The sequence below is a fragment of the Rutidosis leptorrhynchoides genome, chromosome 4 (genome assembly GCF_046630445.1).
Source record: "Rutidosis leptorrhynchoides isolate AG116_Rl617_1_P2 chromosome 4, CSIRO_AGI_Rlap_v1, whole genome shotgun sequence".
NCBI lineage: Eukaryota > Viridiplantae > Streptophyta > Magnoliopsida > Asterales > Asteraceae > Rutidosis > Rutidosis leptorrhynchoides.
Genome location: NC_092336.1, coordinates 61,323,513 through 61,334,806, shown reverse-complemented (window position 1 = coordinate 61,334,806; position 11,294 = coordinate 61,323,513). Strand labels below are relative to the sequence as shown.

At 31.3% G+C, this 11,294-nt stretch overlaps 1 protein-coding gene across 2 annotated transcripts; it reads left to right on the top strand.

Annotated features, from left to right (window-relative positions):
- Positions 1-6,952: 6,952 nt before the first annotated feature.
- LOC139839646 (aquaporin PIP1-3-like) lies at positions 6,953-10,240 on the top strand. Of its 2 annotated transcripts, none has more exons than XM_071829770.1 (4): positions 6,953-7,305; positions 7,869-8,167; positions 9,714-9,854; positions 9,989-10,240. In XM_071829770.1, the coding sequence occupies exons 1-4, from the start codon at positions 6,978-6,980 to the stop codon at positions 10,082-10,084; spliced, it is 864 nt and encodes a 287-aa protein (XP_071685871.1). In that variant the 5' UTR covers positions 6,953-6,977; the 3' UTR covers positions 10,085-10,240. The 2 variants fall into 2 exon arrangements, with proteins under 2 accessions (XP_071685871.1, XP_071685872.1); XM_071829771.1 differs by having other exon boundaries at positions 9,714-9,858.
- The last annotated feature ends 1,054 nt before the right edge of the window (positions 10,241-11,294 follow it).

Genomic DNA, 11,294 nt, shown 5'->3' with positions numbered 1-11,294 from the left:
TGGGGTGAGATCCAACTTGAGGTACTGACAACTCAGGTTCGATTCTAACCCCAAATAGGGAGTTTTCAACCTTTGATGGTACTGCCAAAATCATTGCGATTTGAGAAGGTCTCTGGGGGTTTCCCAACATTCGATAGTACTGTCAACATCATCGCGAATTGTATTTCATCCTAACGCGTGTCTGCATGACAAATAAGAGTATTCGATGTCGATATCGCTGATAAAAAAAATTATAAAAAAATATGACCCGCTACAAATGATTCAAAATGAATAATGTTGGGCCATAATCGGGGTACCATAGCTTCATGTGAAAGGGCCCCAACACCACTAGTGAGCTGTCTACCACTCCAATACCATCACTCAATATTGAGATTATCACCAAAAAGCCCATTTTTTCGACCCTTTTTGCGTGAGAGCCCAAAAAATAAAAAAATTGTCAATTTGCCCTCGCAAGGAGCAAGGCGCCTTTCTCCCTTGCGCCTTGCGACCTTGGTTTCACATGGGAGCAAGGAGCAAGGTGCCTCTTGCTCCCTTGCTTCCACCTGGGAGCAAGGACGCAAGGTGCCTCTTGCTCTCTTGCTTCCATCTGAGAGCAAGATGCCTCTTGCTCCCTTGCTTTCACCTGAGAGCAAGGGAGCAAGGTGCCTCTTGCTCCCTTTCTTCCACCTGGGAGCAAGGACGCAAGGTGCATCTTGCTCCCTTGCTTCCACCTAGGAGCAAGAGGCACCTTGCGTCCTTGCTCCCAGGTGGAAGCAAGGGAGCAAGATGCACATTGCGTCCTTGCTTCCACCTGGGAGCAATGAGCAAGGTGCCTTGCTCCTCGCTCCCCAATGGAAGCAAGATCGCAAGGACGCAAGGCGCAAGGGAGCAAGACACCTTGCTCCTTGCGAGGGCAAATTGATAATTTTTTTTTTTTTTTGCTCTCACGCAAGAAGGGTAAAAAAAAATGGGCTTTTTAGTGATAATCCCCTCAATATTCTATATTCGTGACCATAACTTTCTAAAATTTTAGAAAATAAAAGAGAAAATTTCATTCTTCGTTCCTGAATTATACATCAAATTTGATTCCTCGTTATTTTTCTTTTTTTTTATGCATCTCTCGTCTCTAATGTATCATAATTGTACATCTCTCGTCCTTTTTCTTGATTCATTGTCCTTTTTATTTCTGTCAATTCTTCTACATCCCTCGTCCCTAAAAAGGACGAGGGATGTAGAATCGTGATACATTAGGGACGATGGATGCACAAAAAAAGAAAAAGAAAAAAGACAATGAGTCAAATTTGATATAAAGTTCAGGGACGAATAATGGAATTTTGTCAAAATAAAATGTAACACAAAATGTCATTTATGAATATTCATCGGGTAGCCGTTACATTCTCACATGCTTTTCGAGAAATGACTTTCTAGTAGTCCTCTCACATGCGTTTGAAATTTGATTTTACGTTTCAAAAAATAGATTTTCTTTTTTGACGAAAAATAGAAATTGTATTACTAGACACTTCATTAAAACAATGAAGCAACCAAAAGGAATTATACAAAGGGAATAACAATGAACAAAAATAGATTATAGATTATGCATTTTATATAATTAAAAAAATCAGATTAGACTATTTAAACATGTTGTAGATGAATGATGTTTCGTGTTTATATTTGATTATACCGTTTGAAATCACAATAATCAGATAATCAATTTTTGGGGTCGTGCCTTAAAAAAACGATGCTAAATTGTGGAGTTCATAGTGTGATATTTGACCTAGGATTAGACTGATTTTCAGAGGTAAGTGTATAGTATAAAAATGAATAGGTATTGATAAAATGTCGTAAATACGATTATAATTAAAGGACTACTTCGATTGTATAATTTGTTCCATCAATGGATTATATTACTATGCTTTTGTATTTTATGGTGACTTATTATATAGTGTAATATACCCTAAAGATAAAATTATAAATCATTCATATGTAGTACTATTTATTCGGTATAATAAGTAAACATAATATTACTTCAGAAAATTTTCATATTGTTATTTTTATGCAAAACATTCTCTAGATAGATATATGTTCTTGTGCAAAATTTCAATCCCCACAAATTAATTGAGATCTTGTCTTTAAAAAATCTTGGCTGGAGGTCCTTTAGGAAGCAATCTCTTGGCTCTCGAGTAGAGGGAGGAACGATCTTATCTAGTCGCGGGTTCTATACCCGCGGGTGGAGTAGTGACTTCCTTCTAATCTAGGGTTCGAGGAATGATTGTCTACACTCCACCTCCCCCATACCCTACATCTGTGGGATTGGGTATTGTTGTTGTTGTTGTGCTTACCTTTAAAAAATGTTAAATTGTGAAGTTCATAGTTTGATATTTGACCACGTATTAAATTAATTTTTAGAGTTAAGTGTATAATATAAAAACGAAGAGGTGTTTAATAAAATATCATAGATAAATGTTATTTCTTGCGATATGATGATAAATAAATGACTACTTCGATTGTATAATTTGTTCCATTAGTGGATTATATTACTTAGATTTTATTTTATGGTGACTAATCATATAGTCTAAAGGTAAAATTATCAATTTTATCATTCATACTGTTTATTCAGTATAATACGCAAATGTAAAATTACTTCATATAATCTTAAATATTCATATTGTCTTTTTTATGTAAAACATTCGCTGCAATGGAAAAAAAGAAGTTAAAAAACGTATAAAAAAAGTTTTTCATAAATAAGGCAAATTATTACTTTACCTCGGAAGTTGAGAGTATTTATAGGTATGACATCGTGAACAGTACTCACCCAACACAATCTATCTATACATATATATAAACGAAAAAGTTATTCTTGATTGTGGTTGAAAGTTATTTATGGATGTGTGTGTATATATATATATATATATATATATATATATATATATATATATATATATATATATATATATATATATATATATATTGAAAGGATCATGAGAGAACTTGACTAGGGAGAGAACCCATAGCACCATGTTATTTCACTCAAATACTCATCGTTCATCCTCAAGCCTAAATTTCATAATCATCAATTGATGATTATAACCACAAATTGAGAACAAAACTGTGATCCTTACATGATTCATATCACTCTTTCATCAACAGATTACAACAACAGATTCAATGATTCTCGATCAATGCTCTTCGTTCTTCATAAATTTGAGTTGAGTAGGTCTCTGGATCAAATTGGCACGAGTTGAGGAAATGTAAAAGTGTAGATATGATCTAATTCTTATCGTGACACTATCTGCAACATTACAGATCCAAACATGAAGATTTACTTTCGAATTCGAAAAGTCAACGTTGATGTTCTTCTGGTCAACAAATTAATTGGCGAGATTCTGTTGAATTTAGATGTTATCAACAGATGTCGAGTGTTTTTTGGATGATTCGGAGCACATTTCATGAAGAAATCATACGCTAAAAACATCTAGATCATAAAATTCGATTTTATGTTCATGAGAAGCAAGAACGACTGTTCAATCTGCGTGCAGATTGAGTCAATCTGCGTGCAGATTGGGTTCAATTTGTACGAAGATCGAGTTGTTGAACACACAGACTGAATTTTTTTATTAAAAAAAAAAAGTTTCAATCTGCAGACAGATTGAGTTCAATCTGCACGCAGATTGACGAAAGTCTGAAGGTCAGTTCGATGGTTCTCTTGGTTCTCTACCATCTTTGGTTCTCTGTGGATCTTCACTATATATATATATATATATATATATATATATATATATATATATATATATATATATATATATATATATAATATTTAATATTACAATTATTATTATTATTATTATTATTATTATTATTATTATTATTATTATATATCACATATATTACATTTTTAGTATATACCACGTATATTACCTTTTGTGTTAGTCACTAAAAATTCTAATACGAGTAACCACGTATATTACATTTAATCGGATTTCAAATATGTAACTGGAATAGATACATATCAATTGATTTGTCGTATTATTTTTATAATATATCCCTATAGTTTAGTTCGTTACAATTTATTTATATTTGTAAAAGCACTCTAACTCGTGTACATCTTTCGTGTTTTTAATGAAATTTTTCTTGCCTTTCAAAAAAAATTTATATTTGTAAAAAGTTTGACCAAATTATATATTAACTATTATGTATATTATATCTCGATTGACTTAATCTAATCATTTACGGCTAATAGTGATTAAGAAAGAGTCTAATTACAAATGGTAAGTAATAGCAATAGATATGAAAATAATTTGAATTTACAGTTTAATTTCTAAAATATTTATAAATAAGCAAATATAACTATTATAATATTAATTCTACGTGACGACTCCCTCGAGTACCATTATTTTGCTGCAATAACTAACAACTTTTCTAAAATTAAACTCGCAAGTTACACTTTTATTCAAAAAATAATTGTATATAATAACTCTAATATAATATAACTTATACTTTATTAATGGTAAGTTCCATGACAAATTTTCATTGTACTTTAAATATTACGTAGTATATAATTTATATATTAAAAAGATATATTAATGGTGAGAAAAAAAAATTGTAGATATTAAGTTACTAACACCATCCAAAATCACTTTTAAAATTTGCCAACACCATGAGTTCTTAAACTCAAAAGAACTTTTAAAATTCGTCAACACCACAGGCTCTTAAACTCAAAAGGAAATTTTAAAATTTATCAACACCACGGACTCTTAAACTCAAAACATTTTTTAAAATTTATCAAAACCGCGGGCTCTTAGATAATTTTATCATTTTTCCTATTTTTTTTTGTATCGTTATTTACATATACATATGAACTGCAAATTACATTTTTTGCACTGTTTTTTGCACGGGTTCAAAAACCTAGTTAGTATATAGATAAGTAGTAACTTCGAGAAAATTGACAATATTCCTACTTTATAAAAACATGATGTATGGTTTATCCAAACTAATATGTGCAAGTGTCCAATTAAATAAGAAAAGTTATTTGCAATTAACATATACTCATTCGAAGAACCATCAGGATGTAGAAATTTTACTTGCATCACAATAACTATTCATATATTTTCTTAAATAAAAAGATGGTATTTTCTTTTAGGTTACATTTTGGATCCGAGTTTTAGACTCGCTTTGCAAGCATAATAACCTTGATACGACAACGTGATTAGCAGATATGATAAATGCTCAACAAGTGACGGTTACCATGTTATAACTAACATTTAGGCTGCGTTTAATTACTCTTGAATGAATTAATTCGAATATTGAATTGTTTAGCATTTTATGTGTTTGTAACTTCTTAATGACAAATAATATTCGTTATTTGGCATGGCTCGTAGTTAAATTTTGGGCAAATTTTCTTTAGTTTGTTTGTTTCGTTTCCTAGTTTCCAGGCCACGGTGATTTGTTGTACTCTCGGTTTTTGATAAATGCTTTGTTTTTCAAAAGAGTTGTTTTTCATAAAGTTTTACTCCGTCCGTCTCATCTTAAGTGTCTACTGTTGACTTTTCAAAGTCTTTATTTGTCAATTTGACCTTAAATATTTTTATTTGTGTTACATAATATTTTATGAAAGTTATATGAATGAAAACACATTTAAAAGTCAATTCATTCATATAATTTTCATCAAATATTATATAGCATAAATAAAAATATTTGCGGTCAAATTTGATAAACAAAGACCTTGAAAAGTCAACAGTAGACACTTAAGTTGGGACGGATGTAGTAGTTTTTTGGTATAAAAAAAAATTCTACTTGAAAAAATGTTTAATAAAATATATTCTTATTCATTCAACAAATACATCTGTATTTTTTTTTATTAACCTGGGTATCCAATCATTTTTTTAACTGCAAATCTCAGGACGACTACCCGATTTTCGAACAGTCTGAAGTCATTGCAGGCAAACTTCTGTTGACATGAGGAAGAATAACTTTATAAGACCATTCATAACCGGGTGTCAGTTTAGTCCGCCTGATGACATGGACTTAACTGACGAAAACTGATGTACCCTAACTGGGCTTCAGTTTTGGGCGTTAGTCAGGCCCTCAACGCCAAAAAAATTTTTCGTCAGTTTGCTTTTTTTAACCAATCTATGATTTTCCGAATTTAATTAATACATATTTTTTTATAATTAATTTATTTTTCCAACCTCATTTCCATTCAGATTTTACCACATTACCTTACTCAATATTTAACACAAAAAATTAACACTGCGGTTATAAAATGTGATATTGTCAAATCACTGTCGGATTATACTTTTTGACCAAAAAACGTTAAAATCACTTGTAACATCACAGTCACATGCAAGGTTGGAGAATTCAGATCTCGGGGAGATCTCGTTTGGACTTTTTTAAGATGATCTTGGCATCTCGGAATAATCTCGGGGAGATCTCGGACGTTGACTTACGTTGACTTTATAGTTTTTTTTAAATAAATATACATAAAAACCTAAATATATGTATATTATATTTATATACGTTTTTACGAGATTTCACAAAAATATCCGAGTAATAAGCGAGAAAATCTTAGAAATTACGAATTTTACAAGAAAATCTTACAAATTAGCAAGAAATTTCGAGAAATCGTATCTTAGACTTAGTTTGACCTCGTTGAGCGAGAAATCTCGGAAGATTAACATCTCGTCTCAGTTACCTTTTAAAAACGAGATCTCGGGGAGATTTACAACACTGGTCACATGTAACCCTATAACATTCACCAAGTGAGAATAAAGTACATGTATTTTCACATCAATATCCACCCATATCATAATATGATCACAAAGTGACAATAACATTCACCAAGCCCCTAGTTATATCTTGAAGCTAAAAAAAAAATGACTTGACATCTCACCTATAAAACTGCTTAAAACACAATCCATTATCTTCACGACTTGACAACACATAAACCACCTATAGATAGATACAGTGTGTGAGTGTGTGTACAGCCTAGTGAGCAAACAACAATGGAAGGTAAGGAAGAAGATGTTAAGTTAGGAGCAAACAAATACTCAGAAAGACAACCAATTGGTACATCAGCTCAAACTGATAAAGATTACAATGAACCACCACCAGCACCTTTGTTTGAGCCTGGAGAGTTGTCTTCATGGTCTTTTTACAGAGCTGGTATTGCTGAATTCATAGCAACTTTCTTGTTCCTGTACATAACTGTTTTAACTGTTATGGGTGTTGCCAAATCTCCTACCAAATGTGGTACTGTTGGTATTCAAGGTATTGCTTGGGCTTTTGGTGGTATGATCTTTGCCCTTGTCTACTGTACTGCTGGTATCTCAGGTATATATCTACATAACCCTTGTTTCAAGTTCTTTTTATTTTTTATTTTTTAAATCTGTAAAAACCAACACTGGAAGGATGTGTTCTTGACAATTTTGAGTGTTCTTCATGAGATTTCAATTTTAATAATTTTTCTTTAGGGCTGTTACTCTAGATCTGTTTGTATGCATATTAAAAATCAAAATTAAGACAATTAAAAGAAACCCTCTTTGTTTAGTTTCAGTCTCTGAACAAAAGTTTAATTCAAGTTCAAGATAAGGTTTTCTTGATTTTTACACCTTTTTTTTTTTTGGGTAAGATATCAGATGTAATTTTAACTTTTGAGGCCAGTCTTTAGTCTCTGGGTTTCAAATACTACTTTTTGTTAATCCTGAAATTTTCTTGATATGTGGGTTCTTGATGTTTTGGCCATCGAGTGAAAAAAAAAACTCATCTATTGGACTAAAAGACTAATTTTTTTCTTTTCTTTTTTTAAACTTGCTTGATATGATGTGGGTTATTTTTATCTCAAGTAGAAAACTAAACTTTATATGTTAATTATGTTATTTGTTGGTGTACAACAGGAGGACACATTAACCCTGCTGTAACCTTTGGTCTGTTGCTGGCAAGAAAGTTATCTTTGACCAGGGCAGTGTTCTACATGGTTATGCAGTGTCTTGGTGCCATCTGTGGTGCAGGTGTGATCAAGGGTTTTGAGGGCAAAAACACCTTCACTGGTGTGGGTGGTGGAGCCAATGTTGTAGCCCATGGTTACACCAAGGGTAGTGGTCTTGGTGCTGAGATTATTGGTACTTTTGTCCTTGTTTACACTGTGTTTTCAGCCACTGATGCCAAGAGAAGTGCCAGAGACTCGCATGTTCCAGTATGTACACTATTTTTATATACTCGTATATGTTTTCATAGTTTTTCATGTCTTGAATACCCTTTAAAAATGTTTACATGTCTTAAATTACTCTTTTAAAATTATGTTTATCTCGGACAAGTAAGTAACTTTAACGTAGATAAACGACATGTCCGGATAGGGATTGATGAAATTGTGTGGTTTACTACAATGTTTTTGGTGTGCAAGTACAATTATAAGAGTAATATAGTTGTTCTTAGAGACCACTTTGTTCTTGAAAAAAAATCATCTGTTTTATAAGTCATTAATTTGATTATGGTCCAAAGGAAACTTTAATTTTCTTGGGTGATCAATTTGATGTTGAAAGAAATAAGCTGTTTTTGATATAAAAAGATAACAAGTGATTTGGGGATAAGGCTCATTTGATTTCCATGTTACAAAGAATACTCAATTATTTTTTGGATAATGACCAAATTATATTTTATGTTGTTTATTTATTGTTGGGAGAATCTTATGATGTTTTGGCAAAGTAGCTTTAAGTCACTATCTTGTTACGTGTCTTTTGCCAATTGGCATGCTAATGATGATGATGATGGTGTCATGTGCAAAGCATTTCTCTTTATGTATGTTGGTGCTCTAGTGCTCTTTGTTTGGTCAATGATTATTCTATATAGTGAAATGATTTTTTTTTTTTTTTTATTCACTATGAATATGAATATAATATAATTAAAGGTTCATGATAATTTTTCCATTAAAATGATATCAAATTTATGTATTAGTTAATTGTAGTGTACAACCTTTTATTGCATATTTTATTTGGATTTATCAATTTAAATTTAAACTAGTGAAATAACCCGTAGAACTACGGTTTGTTTAAACGAAATAATTTAATGATATGTTTTAGGTATTAAGTGAACGTACATGCTAAAGTCATTTAGTTTAATGACCCGTAGAACCACATAGTCCGACTAAGAAACTCGTCAGCTGAACATTTCATCAAATACCTAAAATGCATATTAAACAATCTACATCCAATCATAAGAGATAATATTTGTTGTCATTTTATTTTAAAAGTGTAAATTAAAATATAAATTTTGAATGAGTTACTTCTGCCTAGCCTTTATAACTTCTCGTACTCAATTCAAAATAGTTATTTAAAAACATTCAAAATTATTTAATTTTAATAATTAAAATACTTATAATAATAATAATTAATTAATACTACTACTACGTAAGATTTAATTTTAATTCAAAATTATTTATATTAATGACATCATCTATTATGTTTAGATTTTTTTCTTTTTATTTTTGATTTTTTTCTTAACAAAATAATTAGTCTAATAATAACATAATGATTTTAGTATTTTAATATTAACTATAGATAGATAGTGTATATATCGGTATCCGTAATTAACGCTAAAGTCAATGAGGATTGAACTATCAAATTACACTAGAGCCACTAGCAGCCCAATTTTGACAACTAGGAGTGGCCCATTAACCTGACCAAACCCAAATGGGTTTGGCCCGGACTATTCTGGGGTTAATCTGATTTGTTAAACATTTGCAGATTTTGGCCCCTCTCCCAATTGGGTTTGCAGTGTTCTTGGTTCACTTAGCCACCATCCCCATCACCGGAACTGGTATTAACCCTGCAAGGAGTCTTGGAGCTGCAATCATCTACAACAAGGACCATGCATGGGACGACCACGTAAGTTGATCTTTTCAAGTCATATTTTTACATATCTACTTCTAAACAAATATCAAGATTTTTCGAAATCAGAAATCTGCTTTGAATATGAGTGTGCTATAAAAGGGTAATTGTATCTTTTGTTGAATTTGCAGTGGATCTTCTGGGTTGGTCCTTTCATTGGAGCTGCACTTGCTGCTATATACCATACAGTTGTCATCAGGGCCATTCCCTTCAAGAGCAGATCTTAGAATATATAAAAAGTTATGTGAATTGTGTGTGTAAATTATGGTCTTAAAATGGATGTTATTGTATTCAAGTTTGTTTCATGCTTTTTTTTAATCAACTCTTCTTATGGAACGGAGCTATGATTGTTTGAGAATTGCTTCTAGTGTACTACTCACTCTGTCTCAAAATAGTTGTCCCATCTTCACTTTTGAAAGTTTTTTTTTTTTTTCTTCAACTTTTACTTGATTTTTGTTTCTTGTCTTTTATAATGATCGATGAAAGTTATACAAATATAAACACATTTAAAATCCAATTTATTCATCTAGATTTATGTAGCACAAACGAAAATTAAAGTCGAATCGAAAAAAGAGACTTCTAAAAGTAGTTATTTATGGAACGAGATGGCAAATTTCGGTTTAGCTATTCTTGTATCAAATCATGTGTACGTTATTCTCATATGTATATGTTGTCAAATAATTAACAAGTTCTATGATTAAACATAGTTATGCAACTCTGGTCGCACTCTTATCTATTTATAAAACTTTCTATAAGATAGGATGAACAAAGCTTTAATTAAGCTTACAAGTTACAACCAAGCATCTAGTTTAAAATGTCACTCAAAACTAACAAGTATTATGATTAAAAAACGTTACCCTTGTTGGTATTGTCTCTACATTTACGGCAAACGTCTTGTAGCATCTTCTGTTTTTGTTTTTCCTCGTGCTCAACAAGTTGGAACACGGAAGGGAGTGGTCTAAAGTAGGGTATCCATCGGTCTAGTTTTCGTTTTTTAGGCTTTATCCGGTTCGATTTTAATATTTTGAAAGTAAGCAGATAATCAAATTAAAAACAAATTCATTTGTCAAAATCAAAACCGTAACCAAACCGATAATCGGTTTGTTTGGCTCGATTTCGGTTGAGAATGAAAAACCAAAAATTTAATATTTGACCAAAATAAGTGTACAAATTAATTTTGAACTTCATTTATGGTTTAAAAATTGGTGTGTGGTCTATATAGTAATAATTTAATATATTATTAGTTGAACCCGGTTTTGACAGTTTCGGTTAACTGAATTCAGAAAAATAAATCCAAAAACTGAATTCAGCTTAGTAAACCGAATCGAAAAGAACTATAATTAAAATGATAACCAATGAAAAACAGTAAAAAAATAAAGACAAGAGAATTTAACGTGGAAAATTCAAAACCGAAGAAAAATCATTGGCTCTAAAAAA